Genomic DNA, 23186 nt, shown 5'->3' on the forward strand with positions numbered 1-23186 from the left:
CGTGGTGTTCATAGTGCTCATAATTGCTGCAGTGATCTGAGCGGGCTCCATGTTCCCAGTGCTAGCTATGGCGCCTGGTCTGAAAAAAGGCGCGAAACTAGTATTTGACGGACCAGGGGAAGGAGGGAGGGAGGGCGGGCTGAGTGACAACATGACGTACAGGTACAGGGAATTAAAATCAAGAAAGGTGGCTGTGTATCAGGGAGAAACACAAACAACTGTCACACAGAATGGTCCCCCCAAAGATTAAACTGAAAACCCTGGGTTTAGTAGGCCATTGATTTCACGGAGGGAGGGGGAAGCAAATGAATAGAAAACAAATCTATTTTTTACATCTTAAGACGACGGTGCAGCATGACTGATAGCCCTCGGCATCTTCTGGGTGCTTGGTAGCAAATACTGGACGCTTGGCAGTTAGTGTACTAAGACTGATAGCCACATTTTTCCTGTATGATGATGATGGCCTTCAGGCCTATTGCACGATCTGCTGCTCAGGGAAGACTCTGCTAATGTGCGATGATCCAACTTGTATTACGACTGGTAACCATCCTATTACACCATCTACTGCCAAAAGGCAAAAGGCAAGGGGCTGGTGCAATGCAGCCCTACGGCTGCCAGCCCCACAGCTGCCAGCACCCAGATTGCCGATGAAGGCTACCAGTCATGCTGCACCGTCTACCGCCAAAAGGCAGTTAGCTGCTGCTGCTGTGTAGCAATGCAGTCCCACGCCTGCCGGCACCCAGAGGACATATGGTGACGGTGAGCTCAGCTGAGCGGGCTCCATGCTTGGCGTGGTATGTTGTCTGCACAGGTAACCCAGGTAAAAAGGCGCGAATCTATTGTCTGCCGTTGCTCTGACGGAGGGGGAGGGGCCTGACGACATGTACCCAGAACCTCCCGTGACACTGTTTTGCATCATTCGGGCATTGGGATCTCAACCCAGAATTCCAATGGGCGGCGGAGACTGCGGGAACTGTGGGATAGCTACCCATAGTGTAATGCTCCGGAAGTCGACGCTAGCCTCGGTACTGTGGACGCGGTCCGCCGACTAGAGCACTTAATGTGGGGACACACAAAATCAGCTGTATACAACCGATTTCTATAAAACCGGCTTCTATTAATTCGACCTAATTTCGTAGTGTAGACATACCCTTAGTGAAGGATGGAAACACTGCTGGGGACAGTTCTGTGGAATGAGCCTAATTCCATTTGGCACCCCTTAGCATCTGGTGTATCTCAGCGCTGTAGTCCAGTTTCCTCCATGTACATTTCATCTGTCAGTGTGTCTGCTGAGCCGTTAAAACAAGTCACTGAACAGCTTGAATGTAGTAACTATAATCCCCATCATGGATCATGGCTGAGATTGCCAAAGCCACACTAAGGTGTGTGCGCCCAGGTTCCATTGGAATGAATGACAACCCAGTTTCCACATCCTGTAGGGAATTAGCTCAATCTCAGCCCACATATTTAACTCAGTCGTTTAATCTCAGAGTTTACCTGGTGGCCTTTCTTCTTCCTCATCCCTAACCTGCCTGTCACACTCACTGGATCAGACACTCCCAGCGGCCCGGGGAGTCTAGTCACCAACTTTTATGGGAGTTGGGTCAGGCCTGTTATGATGCCAGTGTGCTGTGAAATCAATGCCAGCTTCCCTTGAGCTTTTTCCTATTTCTGATTTGAAACAGCCACATGGGCACTGGTCACTCAGAGTTGTGCTTGTGGCTTTAACCCTTGGCCCTTTGCCCACCCTGGAGAGAATAAGAAAGTGGCATAATTGTATTTATGTAAGTGAATTTAGAACGGGTGAACGGCACCAGCCTATTTGGTGACCAGGACCAGCACAGCCCCCCAAAGCAAGAGAAGGCCCTGTCCTCTCTAGTGAAGGAGGGGGGAGGGAACCCAGAAATCAACAGTTCATGGGGAGAATTATTTAAATCTCTATTAGAATAATCTAAATGTAGATTATTGTTATTGTATCCGGTCTTGGCTGTTCAGAGTTGACCAGGAAGGAATGAGCTGGTCAGAGCAGGGGGGTGGGAAGAGGGACTTTGTGATAGAGGGGCTTTGATTTCTTTTAACTTGAGCAGGAGAGAAATGGTGACTGGGACTCAGGAGATCAGCATATGCAGAAGACATTCTGCACCATAGGTTCATAGATTCAAAGGTCCTCCTGCAGAACATAGGCCAGAGAACTGCCCCATAATATTCCTGTTTGAAATAGAGCAGAGCTTTTAGAAAAACTGCCGGTCTTGATTTAAAAATTGCCAGTGATGGAGAATCCACTGCCACCCATGGACAACCAACCAAGTATTGGCTCTTCTGAAATTTGTGAACTCAGATGACTGGATTCAAAGTCCAGAATGCTGACCATTATACCATAGAACCAGTATAGTGTATCTGACAGCACCAACCAAACCTTTGATGGGTTGATTCTGGAATCCCACTGGCACCTACATGTAAAGTTGCAGCCATTGTATTAACCACTTCATAGCTACTCTCCACTGAACCCATTGTGGGGACATACCAGGTAAAGGTGATGGTACCAGGGATGCAGTCAATTCATTAGGTTTGTTAGGGAGCATTAAAGCAGTTAAAAATCCTTGCCGGGGTTAATTCTAAACACTGCCAGAAATGTTGCAGCACACGGAGACATGCATGACAGGTGAACCCAGTGTGTGATAGATTTCAGTGGGAATGGAAACAAGAATGTCATTGGCTTATGTCAGAAACATTCTTAAAATACAGAGCTTGCTAATGAGGGAGCACCAGCTGGGTGATAACTCTTGAGATTTCCTGGTATGTTGGACTAACACTGTTCTTTTGTCCTTTCCTGGGATAGGCGTATGGATGCTGACATGCCTGAATCCTGACTTCAGAGACAGAGGAATGTGGGCAAAGTTCACAGTCTCCAAGTGCAACACTGATCCAGAACTGTATTCCTATGGGGAAGATTATGATTTGATACCGGATTACTTGACAAATGAGGGCAATGTCCTTCAACCTAGGGGCTTCCCCAAGAATAAGAGATGGCGCAGGCTATGTCTGAAAAAGCATCATAATGTCACTTCTTCCAAAAAGGAAACAGAGACGCTCAACCTCCAGCTAACACCCTGCTTGAGAAAACCCAGCCAGCCCCTCAAATTCAATAACAGACTTCAAAACAGCAGGAAGAATTCCATGGACCCCTCTTCCAACAGTACATCAGTGCTGTCCGATCTACATGGCCTTTCCCTATCTTCTCAAACAGAGACTAGCTTTGAGCCAATATCTTATGATTCCTTCTCAGAAGAGGCAGGATTGTCAGAAATGATCAGCCCTGACCAAGGATTTGGACACCCTTCTCCTGAAGGAAACTCAACAGGCTTAAGTGAAGTGGTCCATCATAACACAAGTTTAGCAAGAGCTGCAGCATCTGGCTCATATCCAGAAGGAGATACTCTCTTCCTTGGAAAGCGTAGACCAATTCAAGCTGTAGAGATGGCTAAAGAGAATTTAGAGCTGCACAAGTCAGTAGACGATGTGATGTTCCAACTAACTGCTCCATTGGCCAACTTAGAAAAATTTCTTAAAGGGAATGTTACTTTGGCACAATTAAAAGAGTCAGCACATGTGATGGGCCATCAGGAACCTTCCTTTAATGCTGACGAAACTGGTCTTCAAGGGAATGATAGTTCACTGCAACTGAATGACTCAAAACATGATTCTAGGTTTCAAGAAAGGATTCCATTACATGATGAAGAAATGCCTCTAGAATTGAATATTACATCTTTAAAGCCACACATACCATGGAATGATACAATAGCTACAGAAATGACTTCATCAACTAATGATAACACTTTCCTTAAAGGGAATAGTACTTCAGCATCATTAGACAAGTCAGCAGATAACACAAGTATACATGTCATCACCTTTGTGAACAGTGGGAAAGCATTTCTTAAAAGCAATCGTGCACCAATACAACTAGACACTAGGTTAGAAAATGACACCAGGATTCAAGAAGAGGCTTCACTGGGTTTTTATGAAACTTCTCAAGAAGGAAAGTTAAATAGCCCAGCATATGGTACCATGCTTCAGGAGAACACATCGGCTACAAATGGAGAAGTATTCTTTGAAAAGACGGTAGAGAAGTCTTCAAATGATACAGGAATTCAAAGGACCCCTGCACCACATCAGAAAGATCTTCTCCTTGGTAGGACTAACATTGCACTCTTAGATACCTATGATACAGCAGATCTGAGGCTTGCAGAAAACCGTCCATTGGACCATGAGACAGGACAGGATAAATCTGGTGATGGTCTGGGTCTTTCAAGTGTAGAACACTCCTTGTCTGCAGAAAGTAGCATCAGGCTAGCCCCAGATAAACTTACCAATGGTACAAGCCTTCTAAAAAAAACATTTCTGGGCCGCAATGACATTTTTGCCACCAGCTATGTTACTACACAAAAAAGCAATCAATTAATTGGGACAAAGTTTCAAGAAGCTACAGAAAGTGAGGAAATGTTTGAAATGGAGAACGTTGACTTACTCAAATTAAATGTTATGGCTAATGAGAGGCAGTTCGAAAAGGCCCCTTTACAAAGCAGCAAAGACACATTTCTGAAACACAAGGTTACTGCGCTAAGTTTAGATGGGCCAACAAATGAAGACAACAGCTTATTAGATAATGAGGAAGTTTATCTCAACAGGAAAGTACCTCCAGCAGAGCTAGTGGACTTGATAAATGGTACAGGTCTCCTGGAGGCCAGTTCATCAGACAAAGAAGGAACACTCCATAAAGGTAAGAGAATGGAGCTGGACTTGGACAGCCGGACCCCTGGGAAGCTAGTGCAAAGGACAGCTGACAAGCCCTGTGATCAAAACTCTCAAGGATGCAGCACTTATGTAAAAAAGAGGTCCCTGGAATCACATGGAACTTCACTGGAAGAAACAGAGGTGCAGCAAGGACTGGAGGATAAAGCCAGAGCATTGAAGGGAAGGCATAACTCTGGCAAACATACAGGAGGAATCGGAGCTGTGCTCAGAGGCACTATCAAGATAAGTTACAATGACAGAGCAAACCCCCTTGCTGCTAGGCCACTCTTGGTAGACACAACAGCAAGAGATCATGAAGCAACTGGCACTGATAAGCCCACAGGATATATCAGGGGTGTGTCAGCTACTCTTCCATACCATGCCAGCAGTCATGAGCTACCAGCAGTAGAGGGACACTATGACAACCAAGGTGAAAGTGATACAACTCAGAGAGGAGGTAACTCCTTTCTGATGGTGGAAGAGTCAGAGGAGGAGAAAACTAGTGCTACCTCTGCCTATTCAAGTGAGAAAACTACCAGAAAGGAACAGGAGGTAGGAACTGAGGCAGACACAAAGCCCACTGCATCCACAGAAGAGCAAATAACGAGTATGGTCCCCATCTCAACACAGGTTGTGGGGCAAGTGAGTGGAATTGAGTCACCTGCAGTAACTGCAATGCAGCGTAAAAGGGGTGTTGATTGGGAGGCACGTTTGAGCTTGCAGCCCAAGGGAAACGTGACAGATGGGGAAGTGAGCACCTTGAACCAGCTGGAGCTGAAGGAAACATGGATCTTCGGTAAACTGCAGCAGGAGCTCAAATCTAGTGCCGTTAAGGACCAAGTATTAGGAACTGAATCTAAGGATTTTCCAGCAAGCAAAGAGGCCTCAGAGATCCTGACAAAACAGGCCTCCAAAGGAAACTATCCACTTCCCCAAGATGGCATGGCTCTCAACCAGACCCTTAAAGGGGACCAATGGAAGCTGAAACACAGCCACCAAGAAAATCAAGTGTTTAAAAAGGAAGATGCCATTCCCCTCTCAGGTAGTAAAATACAGACACCAGAATGGAAGGAGGAGGTGCAGGGGGTAGATGGGACACCGAGCAGCAGGGAAAGCATCAGCAAAGCAAAGAGCAGGAGCTCCACTCCTGGATCTGAGGAATATTTTGACACCCCTAGAGAACCCAATGCCCTAAACAACATGGTCAAGTCCAACATCTCAATGCCCCAGAAGGAAAAATCAGACTATGATGACTACAGCAAATCCAAGGGAGACACTGATGAGTTTGACATCTATGGGGAGGAGGACCAAGATCTGCGCACCTTCACTGGGAGGGTCCAGCAGTATTTCATTGCAGCTGTCGAAGTTCTGTGGGAATATGAGAGCCAGAGACCCCAACACTTTCTAAAAGTGAAGTAAGTTTTACCAGACACATCCTTCCCCTTGCATGAGGCATCTTTCCCACCCTAGTGATTGCTTTCCCTTCTACGGAGCAGCATGGATGAACAAAGCCAGAAAAGGCTTAGAGATCCATCCAGGGTACAGGCCCCACCACGAGACAGACACCGAGTTCCAGCCCAGCCTGTCCTATTCATGATGCTCCACCCCAATAGAGTCTTGTCTTCCTCTTGAGTCCTTGATCTTCCTTCCAAGTGTAGCAGCCTAGCTGGCGGCAGTCAGCTGAACTCTGCCCTGCTACCTGCTGCTCCGCTTTGTTGAGGAATTCACGTCCTCCCTAGCTTGATCCCAAAGATTCTGGCTCTAATGTGTCTTCCCGGTGGTTTGCAGTATCAGTTTGCCGTACCAGGTGAGGGGCAGGAGTTGGAGCCGCAGACTTAGTTATTGGCTTCCTATAGACCTGGCAATACTAAGGAGATGTAGGAGAGGAATGAGCATCACATTGGTCTATGATTAGTCCCCTACTTGACAGTTTGTCCACACTGCTGGGGGACGCCAAAGGGAGCATCCTCTGTTGAGTGCTGTGTGGCTGCTGAGTTGGCCACAGCCATGTCCAAAACATGACTCAGAGGAGGGGCCAGAGAATCACCTGCGAGATGAAGATAGGGGTACTCTCAGCTACCACCTCTGCTCTCAGTCTGAATGTTACCCCACTTGGATTGCTCTCCAGCATGGCTATGAGCACTAAACACTCAGAACCTAGAGAGGGTCCAAGACAGCGAAGGCTGGAGCTTCTGTAAGTACCTGACTGTACCTTCTGAATGGATTCCAGTCAAAGAAGAGCTGCACCAGAGAGAATATCCCGACATGTAGAGCCCCGTGCTGATACAATTTGTATCTGCAAAACAGTCCGTGGATATAAAGCAGATAGCCACAGATTTGCAGGGCTCTACTGCCATGTCTTGGCAGCTACATAGATCACTGTCAGTCAGCTCATGCTTTGCCTCTTGAATGCCAGTCAGAGCCCTGTGGTGGCTCCTGGCTTGGCTCTACATTCAGACTCTCTTCCTGAGCAGGTATGTAGTGAGATCACAATGCCAATGGAGGTGCTCGTTTGGGGAGTTAGCCGAGGGACTAGAGCTGTGATGGGAGTCAGGGTGGAGAGAGGCATTAGAGCCCAGATTCCAATGTCCATGCCTCAAGCCTTCCACTCAGCAAGCCTGGCTGGTGCCTTCCCACAGAGGGTGTGGTCCTTTCTTGTTCTTGCAGGGGCCCAAGTAGGGGCTGGAGGAAGCCCTTCCAGCCGTACAAGAAAGTGGTGTTCCGAGGGTACCTGGACAACTCTTTCACCCAGCCGCTGGCACGTGGGGAGCTGGACGAGCACTTGGGAATTCTGGGGCCATACATCAGGGCGGAAGTTGATGATGTCATAATGGTGAGTCAGACTAAAAAGGAAAATCCCCATTTCCTTAAAAGGAGTTAGGACGTTCCCAGTGCAAAGCTGCCCCTCTTTAGTTCTAGGTGGGTCTTCCTGCTGTTGCCGGCCCAGATGGGCCCGAGGAGGCAAACAGCAGGTTCGTTGCCCGGTGTGCTTCGCACTAATAGACACACCAGGTGTGGAGAAGCAAAACTAACTTTATTCAAGAGCTCTGAATAGGCACTAGGAGACCAACACATCTTAAATCAAGCGCAGCACATATTAGCACGTTTCATTTTATATTTTAAACAGTTTTTGTGTAAGCCTTTGTTTGTTACTCCCTCTTACCCCTCCCACCCCTTCCTTTTCTAGCAGTTACAGCAGACACACATTGTGGCTTATTAGAACAGTTTTCATTTGTATTCTTATCTATGGCCTTGTAGATTCATGCGCACGCAGTCTTACGCAGTCTTTCCCTCCCCCTTTTCCCCTGCATTATTACTACAAGTTTTGCTAGTGTGAACAAAATTACAGCTGTCTGCTAGAAAAGCTGACTCTTACATTTCTGCTTCAGCATGTAAGCAGTTAGCATAGAAGTAGGTGAAAGTTCTCAAGATGGAGTCACTGTGTCTCACTTAGACCCAGAGCAAAGGAGTTTAATCGGCTCTTCTGGCCTTCCACTCCCCTGAGTTACCTGGTAGCTATGCCTAGTGACACCAACACTGCTACCTCTTGTGCCGGGACCTGTTAGCACCAAAGGCCTATCTTGCACCATAGGGTGGAGTTAGAAAACTGCCAATCAAGGGCCATGGCTGAGATCTGTCACATTCACTTTACTCTCCTGCAGTTCCTTGGGTGTGTTGGCTCTCATTGTGCTGACAATGCAAGGATATTCTGTGGGGCATTATTATTTATGCCAACACAGTCCCAGCTCCTCTAAGGTATTCAGGCACCTAACTCCCATTGATCAGCACCTAGATATCTGTGAGGAGGTGGGCTGTGGTACGCTGAGGCCCCTGCTAAGATCAGGGCCCCCTTGTGACGCTCTGACTGATAGCTAGAGATGGTCCCTGCTCTGAAGAGCTCACAATGCACATAGACAAAGGCTGGGAGGGGAAACCGAGGCACAGAGCAGTGAAGTGACTCAGCCAAGGTCATTTAGCAGATCCAGGTCACAGATGAGGGTCTCCTGATCACAAGAGCAGTCTCTGTAGAAACACCACATGGCACTTCAGGGAAAGAGCCTCTGAAAAGGCAGAAGGAGCAGGGAAGGGAAGAAAGCTAACTGGGATTCAGAATGGCTCCCATTGGGGACACACAAGTCCCCAAGTGCAATCAGGCTCTGATTCATCCTCCCTAAAGAGCAGGGGACCAAACTGAGGAACCGTGTATAAACTCAGGCCTTGCCTACATGGGCAAGTAGCATCAGTTTAATAGATTGCTAAACCTATCTATTTAGTGAGACTCCTGTGTGGACACTCTTATTTTGGTTTAAGAGGGGCCTATTTCAGTTTAGCATCAACTTGTCCCAACTGGACTCAAGCAAAACCCAAATAACAGCATCCACAAAAGCGTTTGAAACTGAATCACCTTCAGTTCACACCTTGCTCATGCAGACAAGGCCACTTTTCCCACACAGCTCCAGCTGAGCTGGGTGATACTGCGAGTTTGGCTGGGCAGTGTGCAAAGCTGGGACCCAGGCTGGGGTCCATTCTTGCTGACTGGCTGAAACTGAGTCCAAAGACACCCCCCAGTCCAGTGTGGATGAGACCTGTACTCATCATATGTATCAAGGAAGAGGGAAATTCTTAGCATATGTAATCCTTCTGCCAGGTGAAGCCAGCAGCAGCAAGGGCCAGGTTCAGTATCTAGGGGTTCCTTTTCACCAATACAACACAAAATCATCTCGAGCCCCCACCCAGTGACCTGGGACAATTACACAACACCCCCTGGGCGCCTCTAAGAGGAAATACTTCCCCTCTCACAAGTAGAGTCTGAGTGTAGCAAAAACTTTTAATAAAAGGAGGGAAGTAACTCAGCCTTAATTTGGGAAAACCCCACAACTAGGGTTCATAAACATAAACCATGAGCAAAAGACCCACCCCCAAGTAAGTTGGGCAGTGTCCTTTTCCCCTCAGGTTCTTAAGTCCAGCAACCAAAAAGTCCCTTTAACGTGCCCATCCCTTCTCTGCACCCCACTCACAATTGCTGTCTTTTGGCCAGTACAGCCCCAGAGTTCAGAGGTTCATCCACAGAGTTCATCTCCCACCCTGGGCGGAATTGGGTATAAGGAGGCACCTTACACACTCCGCTGCTCAGGCACTTGCTCATCACCCGCCAGCCAATTGCCACACCTCTCTAAGGGGCTCTGCGCTGGTCCTCTCCACCAGCCACACAGCTGGCCACTCACCAAGATGTCTTCAGGGCCCACCACTTAACACAGCTCTCAGTGATTTCAGCTGTTAGTGCAGGAGCCTCACTGTTAGTGCACACTAGGCAGTCTCTTGCAATAGAGACACTGTTCCAAAGTAGGTCTAATACCTACTTGTATCAGTGATTTCAGCTCTGTAGCACATAATAAGACACTCAATTGAGTCTAAATTAGCTCATTTGTTATACCAGAGAGAGGGTCAAATGGTACTTATGACCCTCAAACAAGACCCACACCCTTTCTCAACTCATTGGGTTTTGGAACCCATGTCCCCTGCCTAGCGAGTGCCGTTCAGTTGAGGGTGAGTCCCTCCATCGGGGTATGCAAGTACAGTTCTCCAGCCCTCAGTTCATACAACAAGGATAACAATCCTTTATTACTCCTGCCCCAATAACAAGGAGACTGGGGATCCAACACCAGCCACAAGTCATCGTTTGGACAAGCAATCATAGAAGATTAGAGTTGGAAGAGACCTCAGGAGATCATCTAGTCCGTAATCACATCATGCTGAGCACCTAGGCAGGGTGGGTGTGCCCATGCAAATAAGATCAGCTCCTGAAGTGCTTTTCCACAGCTCACCACTAGATGGCAGAGGAGAGCTCATGCAGACTCTGCTTACACATACAATGGGGGCGGCACAACCCTGAACTGGGGAAGAAGAAAAGACCAGGTAGTATGGAGCCAGAGGCTGGAGCTGGGGGAAAAAGCAGTGGCAAGGACTGGCCTGTGTTTGACTGGCACTGTGGAGAAAACACACATCCTGCCCATAAAAACACATGTATCTTTCCCAGTGACTCCAGTAAGAGATGCACAAGCAGAACTGAGGCTAGGATCTGTCTCACTGAGCTTCACTAAAGAACAACAGCAGGAAGGGTATGGGGCATAGCCTGTGCCCCATCCAGGGAAGGAGTGTAGGCAGTGCCCTGGCTCCAAGATTCCCCCCATAAGGAATGTAACCCTTCTCTTTGCTTCTTCCTCCCACGGTGCAGGTTAGCTTCAAGAACCTAGCTTCCCGGCCTTACTCCTTCCATTCCAACCTCTTGCCCTACCAAGGAGGCCTGGGGGGAAACAACACATTCAGCCAGGAAGTGGTGCAGCCTGGTGAGCTACGCGAGTACTCCTGGAAGGTGCTGCCCCAGATGGCACCCACTGTCAATGAGTTTGACTGCAAGGCTTGGGCTTACTTCTCCAGCGTTAACCTGGTAGGTGGGAACCATGTATGAGAAACCTGTTGGTCTCTCTGCTAGCCATCTCTGTCCTCAGCTGTCTCTCAGCCAGAATCCCAGCTCCCCTGTTCCATGCAGACCCAAGGGGGTTAGTGCCTGGGACACTACTGCATAGGATATTTCTGTGACACATTGATGGGGGCTTTCATCGGGCCTTTTGTGAATGGGTCTGAGAGTGTGTAGAAATAGAAACGTAGGGCTGGAAGGGACCTCGATAGGTCATCAAGTCCAGCCCCTGCAGGACCAAGGAACTCTAGACCAGGTGTTTTTCCAACCTGGTCTTAAAAACCTTCAGTGATGGGGATCCCACAACCTCCCATGGGGGCCTGTTCCAGAGCTTAATCACCCTGGGACTTAGAAAGCTTTTCCTACCACCTGGTCACATTTCACAGGCCAGATCCTCAGCCCCTCTCTGGCTGCTTGTGTGACCCAGAGGTACAAAACTTCCTCTGCCTTGGTGAGTCCTTAGGCAGTGCAGAGTCATGCAGGTGGGATGTCTGGGGCATCCTTATGACTGGCCCCGTGCAGGCTATGGATAGAGCAGCCGTCAGACTTAAAAATCTGGTCCTTCTCAGCCACAGACTGACTAATGCTCACAATATCCTGTACCATTGTCCAAAGTGTTTCAGGTGGGGCAACTGAGGCACAGCGGGACTAAGCGACTTGCCTGAGGTCAGGCACTGCATCAGCAGCGGAGCTGGGAAGGGAACCCAGCGAGTCAAAACTATAAATTAAATAAGAGCAATTCTAAGTGTGCGTTCTTCCCCCATGTCAGATTGGGATCAGAGAGGGAGGGGGCTTCTGCCCCCTGCTGAAACCCAGCATGCCTCTCCCACTCCCAGTGCCAGGCTCTGCACACGCCTTGCTCCTCTCCATTTCTTGGCTTTTCAGCTGTGAGTTGGGAGCGTTCATAGCCAAAGCCTCTTCACCTGTCTGTCTAGGCTGAGGCAGCACATGCTGCTGGAGTTGTGGTTGGCACTCATAGGGCGCTGCTGGAGTCTGACAGGCACAGAGAGAGCCATCCTGGGATGAAGCACACGCTTCCAGAGTCCTGCCTGACAGTGGTTAATGTTGTTCTGAGTAGCCACATTGTGGCATTGTGGATGGGGTGGAAGTTAGGTGTGGACTCTACATTCCCATTACTCTCTGGTTATTTTTCTCTCCTAGGAGAAGGATCTGCACTCTGGCCTGGTTGGGCCGCTGCTTATCTGCCGCCATGGCATCTTGAGCCCTGCCTTCAGGAGGCAGCTGGCGGTGCAGGAGTTCTCTCTGCTCTTCACTATCTTCGATGAGACCAAAAGCTGGTATCTCGCCGAGAACATGGAAAGGAACTGCCCACCCCTCTGCCAGATCCAGCCGGACGATCCTGATTTTAGAAGGAGCAGCTACTTCCATGGTAAGAGCTCCGGCTCCTTTCCCCTCCCTATCCAGCCAGCCCACGTAGGAGGGAAACTCTGCAGGGGCTGCTGTTACAGCAGCAGTCTGACTAGCAGAGCTCCAGATCAAGGGCTCCAGAATCCCCTTCCTTGCCCATCCCCTGGATAACAGCAAGAGGGACCTCAGCCCAGTCCAGTGTGGCTGCTGCTGTCTGCAGACTTTGAACCACTCCCCTGCCACAGAACGTCCCAAGTGTGCTCTTCTCCTCCAGCTATCAATGGTTACGTGATGGACGCACTGCCTGGGCTGGTGATGGCTCAGCACCAAAAGGTGCGATGGTACCTGCTGAATGTAGGCGGCACTGAGGACATCCACTCGGTCTATTTTCACGGGCAACAGTTTGCCATCAGGACGAACCACGAGTATCGAATGGGAGTCTACAACCTCTATCCTGGTAAGAGTTGACCCAGGTGCTGGGAGCTAACCTGTCTCCTGGAGAGGACTGACGCAAGAGAAGCAGGCATGCCAGCAGCCTAACTCCAAAGAGTGCCCACCTAGCTTAGTGCAGCTGATGCACTCTGATTAGGGTGGACATGGCACCAACCTGACATCAAGGGGTACCTAAATAGATGAGAGCCTCTCAGCCTAAGAAAAAGGCCCTGGAACCAACACTGCCTCAAAGATGTGGATCCAAATGGCTGATAGCTGGTGATGCCTTACTGGCTTTGAAGAGTCTTGTTCTGTTTGTCCTGCACTTCGCACAATGAGCTCCTTGTCTATGACTAGGGCTCCTAGGAATGAGTGGTGGAAGTGCCCTAAAAGTGGGGGGAGCCACAGACACCCAAACCATTTGCCCTATCCCAGTGCTGTACTACCCCCAGGCCCAGCCCCCGCACCGACCGTTCCCCCCTGAAGCCCCACCCTCACACCGTCCCTTGTCCGTGAGCCCCCGCCCTCACACTGCCCCCGCCCCTGCACTGCCTCTTCCCCCATGACCCCACGCCCCACTCACTCCTCTCCACCCTGTAACCCCTGTCGCTCAGCTTTATGGCTGGTAAAAAGTGATGGGGCCATGGCCCCCTGGCTCTCTGTTCTGGTGCCCCTGCTTCTAAGTGCAATGTAATACAAACAATTCATATTTTTGTTAATTATTATTAAGTATCAAATTGAAGTGCATTTATTGGGCCAAACTCATTTCTGTCTAACTGCACTGGCTTTGAAGTTACACCAGGGAACAATTTGACCCAGTCAATGTGCTGTTAAGGCTCAGGAAGCAGCCTGACACCCATACTACCCTTGGGTAGTACTTTACTCTGTGAGTTGTCCAGTGCAATTGGCATCATGGCAGCACAATCTGCCCACTGGCTGCTCTTTTAGCTGCTAAAAAGAAATAATCCTTCATTCTGCTGTCCCTCCCCTTCTTCTCACCCAGGTGTCTTTGGGACGGTGGAAATGCGCCCCTCCCAGCCGGGAATCTGGCGAGTGGAGTGTGAGGTTGGAGAGCACCAGCAGGCTGGAATGAGCGCCCTGTTCCTTGTGTATGACCCAAGTAAGTGACTCTTCTCCTTGTTCTACAGTCACCTTCGCTGACTCTTCATTCACCTCCTGAGAATTTCATGTTAGACAGCAGGAGGGAGCATTTTCACAGGTCCAGAAAGGCACTCTGGAGAACAGGGCTCAGGCTCCTCCTGTCACTTAGGTGCTTTTGAAAATTTTACCCTCATGGCCCTCAAACTTGGACACACCAGTTTTCACCCTCAGTCAGCTGTGGGTGAATGAGAGTTACAGCACTGAACAATCTAACCACCTGACCAAGCCTACAGAAGAGACAGCAGGATAGCTACCTGCTGTCATTCACACCTGCAGTGAATTACACCCCCATCCAATGCGGGCATGTGACTATGAGTGCAAAACTGGAGGCCAGCTTGAACCACTTTTAAAAATTTGCCCCCAGCAGCCTGATTTTCAAACCCTAAGAAGCTATGGGCCACGTACAAAAATGTGCATAGACATATCACCACCACTGCATGTGCCAATCCAGCTGGCTAACTGAATAGGGAAATACCCATTTGTGGATAGGTAAACTGAGGCACAAAGAGTGCCTTGCCGAGAGTCACAGAGGCTGGCCACAGGTTATCATGTTCAGTAACACTCTTTACCATGTAAAGTGGTGCAAAATCTGTTGGGAATTGCAGTAAAGTCTTTGCCAGCTCAAGAGTGTAAATCAGTTTCCACCTCATTTTAAATACTAGTTTCACAACAGCAGGAAAGGATTGATTAAAAGATAGGAGGTGTCAGCCAAAATGTTCATAGAAACTTGTGTTTAAAAGAAACTACCTAGCAACAAACAGGCCTGGGAGCCAGACATCAGTACACAGAAGAGACATTTGTCAACACAGTTGTCACACCAGTGACCCAACAAGAGGACAGTGTATCAGAGGGCTCTCTGAGCTACCATCCCAGATTGGCTAATAAACCAATAATAAAAGCTAATATCACCCACAAGGGTCAAAATCAGGAACAAGGGTCTGTAAGGGCAGATTTAAAAATTTGCAAAGAATTTTTTAAAATGCTAGAAAATCAATTCCTACCTTACTTACATGCCAGGACCTGAGTTCAGGCTTTTGGGGTCCCCTGTGATAGCTGTAGCAGTTAGGGTCACTAACACCTAAGGCTGGGTGGAGGTGTTCTCTCTGATCTTGAAAAAAAGCAACAGAGGGTCCTGTGGCACCCTTAAGACTAACAGAAGTATTGGAGCATAAGCTTTCGTAATGAAGTGGGCATTCACCCACGAAAGCTTATGCTCCAATACTTCTGTTAGTCTTAAAGGTGCCACAGGACCCTCTGTTGCTTTTTACAGATTCAGACTAACATGGCTACCCCTCTGATCTTGCTGTATTTAGTATTGTCCCTATGGTGCTAGCAAAAAGCAAGGGTTCATGGTTCTATCTTCCCTTTAAAGCGAGTTTAAGATCTCTGACACTGTGTTTAAATTCAACCCCCGTCAAAACTTCCAGGAGAGACTTGTCATGTCACTGCACTGTGATGCTTCTTGATATCTGCACTGCACAGTGACTGTTAGCACTATTGATCTGCAGCATTGCATCGTCACATGGCGACACTGTAGCACAATGAAGTGGCATTGGCTCTGAGTATTGCCATCCTGGGATGCTTTCAATACCCTAGCTGCGCAGGGTGGTGGGTCACAGATAGCAGGACCTGGTCAGAACTGAGATGGGGGGAACTTGGCCATTTGAATTCTCCAGTGTTGGCACAAGCCGTTGTCTGTCTTGTTTCATATGGGTCTCCACCTCCTGAGTTTCAATTTGGAATCCAGGTTCCAGTGAATCAAGAAGTTAAGTGATGCTCAACTGAATCTGCCAAGTTGGCCTGGTTTCTAGTTGAAACTACTGGATATGATGTGATTTACTCTCCAAATCTTGAAGCTGTGGCTGGAAACTTGGCCCAGGTTCACATGAAGCCCCACAGAACTTGGTGCACCTTTCAGCAAGCCTGGCCTGACCTCTAGGTTTGTAACAAGCCCCCACTTGTCTTGGGTTGTGTTCAGAAAGGCTGGCCCAGCACTAACTGAGTGCCCTTATGGCAGGTGATGTCACTTGAGTACAATGGCCACCAGCCCCAGGGGAGGCTCCAAGATATGAATCTAGCAAATATGTGGTTTGAAATACACACCACCATGCAAAGCAAGCAGTGCTGTATGGGCTCCTTGGCTGCTGTGCCGAGCCAGACTTAGGAACCTAACTCGGTGTCCAGGACTGAAGGCTCACCTAGGTCTTAGCTTCTAGCCCATAAATCTTCTTTCCTCTCTCTTCCCCTTTGTTGCAGAGTGCCAAAACCCTCTTGGCCTGGCTTCCGGGAACATTGTGGATGCTCAGATCACAGCATCGGGGCAGTACGGTGAGTGCTGGACTTTCTGGCCTTGTGACCAGGAAGAAGGTCAAGTTTTTTCATCAGGCTTAGCCAACCCATGCTAGCAAGGCCTGACCTACTCAATCAACTTTCCTAGTCGAGACAAAGCCTTTTTTATGGAGTGGTTCCTGCCTCCTGCTGGATACCATCCCGGCATTGAAGGAGTTGTGGTGGGAGCAGACAGGGGCTGGCAAAGGCCATACCATTGGCTCTGAGGGCCGAGCTCTAGAATGCCTTCTTCCCTGGCCCCTTTCAACTGGGTTTCAAACCCTTTCTTGATTCCTAGAGGCCTCAACATGCTGCATTGCGTTGCCTTGGTGATTTTATCCCTTACCTTCTATGCCTGGGATGATTCCATTGCAACCACAGTTAGATGAGGCATCTGCAATAGACAGGTGCCTTCAAACATCCTTACTGCTTAGTTCACTACTTCGTCTCAAGTTCAGCTTTCCCTGCCTGCTGTGGCCAGTGAACACCTCTTCTGTCAGCTGAGAGCACCCTCCTCCAGCCCCCAGAGGAGTCTAGTGAGAATCCATTAGCCATTATTATAGCAGAAGTGTGGCCAAGATGCTTGTTTCCTCTACACAAGAAGATCATAGAATATCAGGGTTGGAAGGGACCTCATGAGGTCATCTAGTCCAACCCCCTGCTCAAAGCAGGACCAAGTCACAGACAGATTTTTGTTCTAGATCCCTAAATGGCCCCCTCAAGGATTGAACTCACAATCCTGGGTTTAGCAGGCCAGTGCTCAAACCACTGAGCTATCCCTTCTCCCTACAGCCCTTTACAGTCCAGACAACATGTGATGCACGGGGAGACCCAGTCCCTTGGCAGGATGGTGGCCACTGTTAAAGAGAGGGTAAATGTGGGAAGCAGGGCTCTGTCACACAAAGATGCCTGAGTGGAGGTTACCCAGACTCTGTGTTACTCTGTCTTTTTAATCTAAGCCCAGACTTCCCATCTGACATTGAACCAGGTCTGAACAGTGAGGGGCAGGCAGACAGTCCCACTGAGTGAGGTGCTCTGACTCTGCTGCTGGTGCTGTAGTCACCACGCCTGTCTTTCCAGGTCAGTGAGTGAACTCACCCAATGGCTTCCCCATCTCTCTTGTGTTCTTCTTCCACAGGTCAGTGGGCGCCTAGGCTGGCTCGGTTAGATTATTCGGGGTCTGTCAATGCTTGGAGCACTGACAGCGGCAACTCCTGGATTCAGGTAGGTTTCACTTATGGAGGAAGGAGACATTGTTCAGTGAAATTAATAATAGCCTCTGATGCCTGCAGGCACCAGTCATTTGCCCTGTGGATGGGCTACAGAAAGAGGCAGTGAGCAATTCAGTCTGGGAAAGCCCCTTAGTTTCCCCACCACCGCATCTACAGTGCCCTAAAGCTATTCAGGCCATTGCAAGACTGGGATGTTTCACCCCCGCTCTCCAAACTCCCTACACACACGCGCGCACCCTTCCAAAACCCCTACACACACACACGCATGCACGCACCCCGCCAACCCCCCTACACACACACACCCCTCCAAACCCCTTACATACACACGCACCCCTCCAAACCCTCTACACACACACACACACACACACACGCCCCTCTGAGCACCGTACACACACACACACACCTCTGAGCACCCTACACACACACACACACCCCTCCAAACCCCCTACACTCACACATGCCCCTCCAAACCCCCTACACACACATACACACACACGCCCCTCCGAGCCCCCTACACACACACACACACACACACACACACGCCCCTCTGAGCACCCTACACACACACACACCCTTCCAAACCCCCTACACACACACACACACCCCTCCAAACCTCCTACACACACACACACACACACACTTTTTCCTGCAGGTTTAAGTTATCCTTTTCCCCACTTGTCCCCTCCTGCCAGACTCTGCGCTCCCATCCTGACCTCAGTGTCTGGTGCCGCATGCTCTGCATCCTCTGGAGCTAACCTCAGTGTCCCCAGACGGATGTGCTGCTGGAGTTAGAAATAGCATGCGACTCCCAGTGCCGCAGAAAGGGTCCCCTCCGCCTGCCTATCCCCTTCCTGCACCTTGTGCCTAGCATCTCACCCGCAGACTGGTGAAGTCACTAGTATCTGCCTCCCTCTGATGGAGAAAACAAGAATATTTCATGTTACACACAGAGAGAGAGAAAAATACCAGATTCCCTTTTGGTGAGAGGTTTCCTATTAATGAGCAGAACAGATGAGGTGCCCTCCATGTTTATTTTTAATGTGGATTTTCCTGCATTGATGTAACACGCATAACAGTGGTTAAGTGATGCACTGTACAGGGCCGCCCAGAGGATTCAGGGGGCTTGGGGCAAAGCAATTTTGGGGGTCCCTTCCATAAAAAAAAGTTGCAATACTATAGTAACATGTATTTGGAAATGTAAAAAATAACCAGTGAAATACATTCAAAAATTAATGTTTAATAATTTGAAAATACATGAAATACATCATTTAAAAACATTAAATGCTTTAATGGTATGTATACATTTGCAATTACATAATGGGCTGTCGCTGGGTGATGGTGATGGTTGGCGCCAATGGGCTGTGGCTGCCTGGGGGTGGCACTACTGTTGCCCAGGGCAGGGTGGGGAGCTGGGCTCTGGGTCGGGGGGTGCCCGGCTCAGAGGGGCTGGGCTCGGAGCTAGGAGTCAGGGCTGTGGGGGGGGATGGGGTCAGGGGGGTGTCAGCCTCAGAGGGGCTGGGCTCGGAGCTAGGGGTCAGGGCTGTGGGGGATGGGGTCGGGGGGTACCCGGCTCAGAGGGGCTGGGCTCGGAGCTAGGGGTCAGGGCTGGGGGGGGAGGGGTGCCCAGCTCAGAGGGGCTGGGCTTGGAGCTGGGGGTCAGGGCGGGTGGGGGGATGGGGTCAGGGGGTGCCCGGCTCAGAGGGGCTGGGATCAGAGCTGAGGGTCAGGGCTGTGGGGGGGATGGGGTCAGAGGGGTGTCAGCCTCAGAGGGGCTGGGCTCGGAGCTAGGGGTCAGGGCTGCGCGGGGGATGGGGGAGGGGGTGGCCAGCTCAGAGGGGCTGAGCTCGGAGCTGTGGGTCAGGGCTGGGGGAGGGATCGGGGGGGTCAGCCTCAGAGGGACTGGTCTCGGAGCTGGAGGTCAGGGCTGGGGGGGAGGGGGATGGAGTCGGGGGGTGCCCAGCTCAGAGGGGCTGGTCTCGGAGCTGGGGGTTAGGGATGGGGGGGGATGGGGTTGGGGCGTGTCCAGCTCAGAGGGGCTGGGCTCGAAGCTGGGGGTCGGGGGGTGCCCGGCTCAGAGACACTTACCATGCCGCTTACCCCCGCCTCAGCGAGCCGCGTCCAGGAGCTCCTGCCACTCGGCCCACCGGAGCTCGCAGCCCCTCCCCCTTACCATGCGGCTCCGAGCGGGAGGACCTCAGGTGCCACCCGAGCCACACCGCTGCAACACTGTCCAGGGCCGCTCCTGGACGCGGCGTGCTGAGGCACCAGGGGATGGGGGAAGGCAAAGGCGGAGGCAGGGGGAGCCTCCGACATTCTTGTGGGGGGCCCTGCGGGGCCTGGGGCAAATTGCCCCACTTACACCCCTCTGGGCGGCCCTGGCACTGTAACATTGCAATCCTCAAAGTGGATTCTCAGCTCAAACTGCTGTGTGTGAGCAGGGCCGGCTCTAGGATTTTTGCCGCCCAAAGCAAAAACAATTTTGGCCGCTCCCCGCCTTCTTTAATTACCCCACCCCCAGCCCCGCCTCAACTCCGCCCCTTCCCCAAATCCCCAGCCCTGACTCCTCCCCCCAGGCTCTCAAGCCTAGGAGGGAGGGAAGGGGAGAAGGGGCGCCTGCGCTGCGGCCACTCAGAGTCTCCCCCCCTGCCAGGGTTTGAGAGCCTGGGAAGGAGGGAGAGACTCCGAGTGGCCGCGGCGCAGGCGCCGCTTCTCCCCCTCCCTCCCAGGCGCCCAAGCCTGGGAGGGAGGGGGAGCAGCGGCGCGCGAAACGGCTGCTCGGGATCTCCCCCTCCCTCCCAGGTTTGAGAGCCTGGGAGGGAGGGGGAGACCCCGAGCCGCCGCGGCGCGCGAAACAGCTGATTCGCGCTGCTGCTCCCCCTCCCTGGGTGTGAGGACACCAGCCAGCCCTAAGAATGGGAGCAATCCTCCAGCTTAAATAGTTAAAATCTTGACAAGTATCGTAGCCAGCCTACTTTAGTCAGCACTAATCATCCCCGATTCACATAAACACCAGATCAACCCACACTTGTAAACAGGAGCATAGGAACTACCAGGCCAGATGTGGCCCACGGTCCATCTGGTCCAGTATCCTGTCTCCAATAGTGACCAGTACCAGCTGCTTCAGGGGAAAGTGCAAAATCCCCTACCGGACAGCTATGGAGTAACCTAGCCATAAGGGAAGAATCTTCCTAACCCTTATCAGTTAGGGGTTGACTTGTGCCCTGAAGTCTGAAAGTTGATATTCCTTATATTATTTTATCCCATCTAATATAAATTTGGGTATTAATTTTATTATTATATTAATATAAATGTCAAATCCTTTTATCAATCCTGCTACACACTTGGACTCCATCATATCTTGTGGCAATGAGTTCCAAAGGTTAATGATCTACTGTTTTTTTTAAAAACAGCCTTTCCTTTTACCAGTGTTAAATTCATCCCTTTTCAGTTGTATTGAATGCCCAAAACTATGCTGTGAAAATGTGGAGGGGAATTTAAACCCACAAAAGTCACTGTCATGTTAAGATAATTATAACAAAGCAAATAAAACTGTAATGTGCCAGCACAGTGTCTTTGATAATCTCCTGACAATACACACACAATAATAATACTCTTATAGCATGCTCCATCCAAGGATCTCAGAATGCTTCACAAATAGTCATTCAATCTTTTAGCAATCCTGTATATTATCCCTATTGTATGGATGGGGAAACCGAGGCTTGAAGTGACTTGCCTACGGTTACTCACAGGTTTGGTAGAGCATGCGTCCTGAGTCGCTACCCTGATTTTTTAAACCGAAGACCATGTCCCTTCCCCTTGAGGCTCCTCTTTCCCCATTCAACCCTTCATACTCATGGGTGTGATTTTCCTAATGCTGGGTAATATCCGTTCTGGCTGTGAGAGACTGGGGCCACTGGGGCTGCAGAGTGAGTGTAGAGAGTTAGATTGGCACATTTCTTAGGGTCTGTCAGTGCCATCACAGAAGGTTGGTTGTGTTTGAGTAGCAGAGGGGAAGATGATGAGAGGGTGGACTGAGGTCTCCCAGTGGCCCCTGCAATCACTGATTGTGTGGGATACCCCAGCCTGGTCCTGACAGATTATCCTTGCTCAATGAGCCAGGGTTCTGCAACACCCTCCCCAAATATAGCAGGGAGGGAAGCTCCTCCCCAACCCCAAACCTAGGAGGAGTCAAACCCCATGTGCAAGTCGCACTGTCGTTGGCAGCGGATACCAAAGGGCAACCACCCTACAGGAAATGAATCTCTGTATTCCCTCGGTAGGTGGATCTGCTGCGTCCCATGATCCTTCACGGCATACAGACCCAGGGGGCCCGGCAAAAGCTCTCCAGCCTCTACATCTCCCAGTTCGTCATCTTCTATGGCCTTGATGGGGAGAGATGGAAGAGATACAAGGGAAATGCCACCAGCTCCCAGATGGTGAGTAAAGGAGAGAGAGTAGGATCTGAAAAGGATGCTGCATCTTTCTAGAACTGACTGATAGGACAGGATTTGATGAAGGCAGGCATCCTGTCTTCTGCAGCGACCTGAACCCCCTTCAATTCATACAATGCTATCTTGGGGTAAATATCTTCCTAATCCCAGCAGGTGATAAGTTTATATCCTGAAGCATGAGGATTCATTGCTCCAGTAATTGCATCCTAGTTCATGTCATGGCAGATGTTTATGTCCATATAAGTATCTGACCATTTGTAAACCTACTCTTCAGTGACATCATGTGGCAGTGAGTTCCAGAGGTTAATTTTGGGTTGTGTATAATAGTATTTCTTTGTATCCATTTGAATGGTGTTTCATATTTATTTCACTGAGCCCTTATCCTTGTATTATGAAGCTGGTAAGGTTAATAAGTGCCAGACTGGAGTGACCGTCTCCTTGCCACTCCTTATTTTGTAGACCTCTGTCCTCTTCTTTCTGCATGCGCTGGAGTAACAGGGCCCTATCTCTTCCCTTCCTGCAGGTGTTCTTTGGGAATTTGGATGCAACGGAGGTGAAAGATAATCGTTTCAACCCGCCAATCATAGCCCGGTATATCCGCCTCCACCCCACACACTACAGCATTCGGACCACTCTGCGCATGGAACTCATTGGCTGTGATCTGAACAGTAAGTCCCACCATGAGGCCCTCTGTTTCCAGCTCCTCCTCATGCCCTCTAAAATCTAACACTGGATCAGAGGGGGGCAAGGGCCTTCAGGTGCTAAACTATCAACTCCCGCTGATTTCAGCGAGAGACAAAGGTGCTCAGGGCCTGGCAGGGTTAGACCACGTTGGTGGCAGGTCTGGCACCAGACACACCAAGATTAGCTGCGGGGGACAGGAAGAGGGAGTGACATCTGGTAGGTAACTGATGCTTGAAAATCTCCTTATTGGCTGATGGCTAT

The 23186-nt window shown here is 50.0% G+C and overlaps 1 protein-coding gene across 4 annotated transcripts in view; it reads left to right on the forward strand.

Moving 5' to 3' along the window:
• Window positions 1–23186, forward strand: part of F8 (coagulation factor VIII) — a 92475-nt gene that overhangs the window by 44722 nt on the left and 24567 nt on the right. For all 4 annotated transcript variants that reach the window (XM_054040166.1, XM_054040169.1, XM_054040168.1 and 1 more), the window contains exons 14-23: window positions 2840–6206; window positions 7459–7624; window positions 11027–11239; window positions 12431–12659; window positions 12912–13094; window positions 14073–14189; window positions 16487–16558; window positions 17697–17782; window positions 22071–22226; window positions 22765–22909. In XM_054040166.1, the coding sequence (XP_053896141.1) occupies window positions 2840–6206; window positions 7459–7624; window positions 11027–11239; window positions 12431–12659; window positions 12912–13094; window positions 14073–14189; window positions 16487–16558; window positions 17697–17782; window positions 22071–22226; window positions 22765–22909 (4734 nt within the window). The remainder of the gene's footprint in view (window positions 1–2839; window positions 6207–7458; window positions 7625–11026; window positions 11240–12430; window positions 12660–12911; window positions 13095–14072; window positions 14190–16486; window positions 16559–17696; window positions 17783–22070; window positions 22227–22764; window positions 22910–23186) is intronic.

This window comes from Malaclemys terrapin, chromosome 9 (genome assembly GCF_027887155.1).
Source record: "Malaclemys terrapin pileata isolate rMalTer1 chromosome 9, rMalTer1.hap1, whole genome shotgun sequence".
Lineage (NCBI taxonomy): Eukaryota > Metazoa > Chordata > Testudines > Emydidae > Malaclemys > Malaclemys terrapin.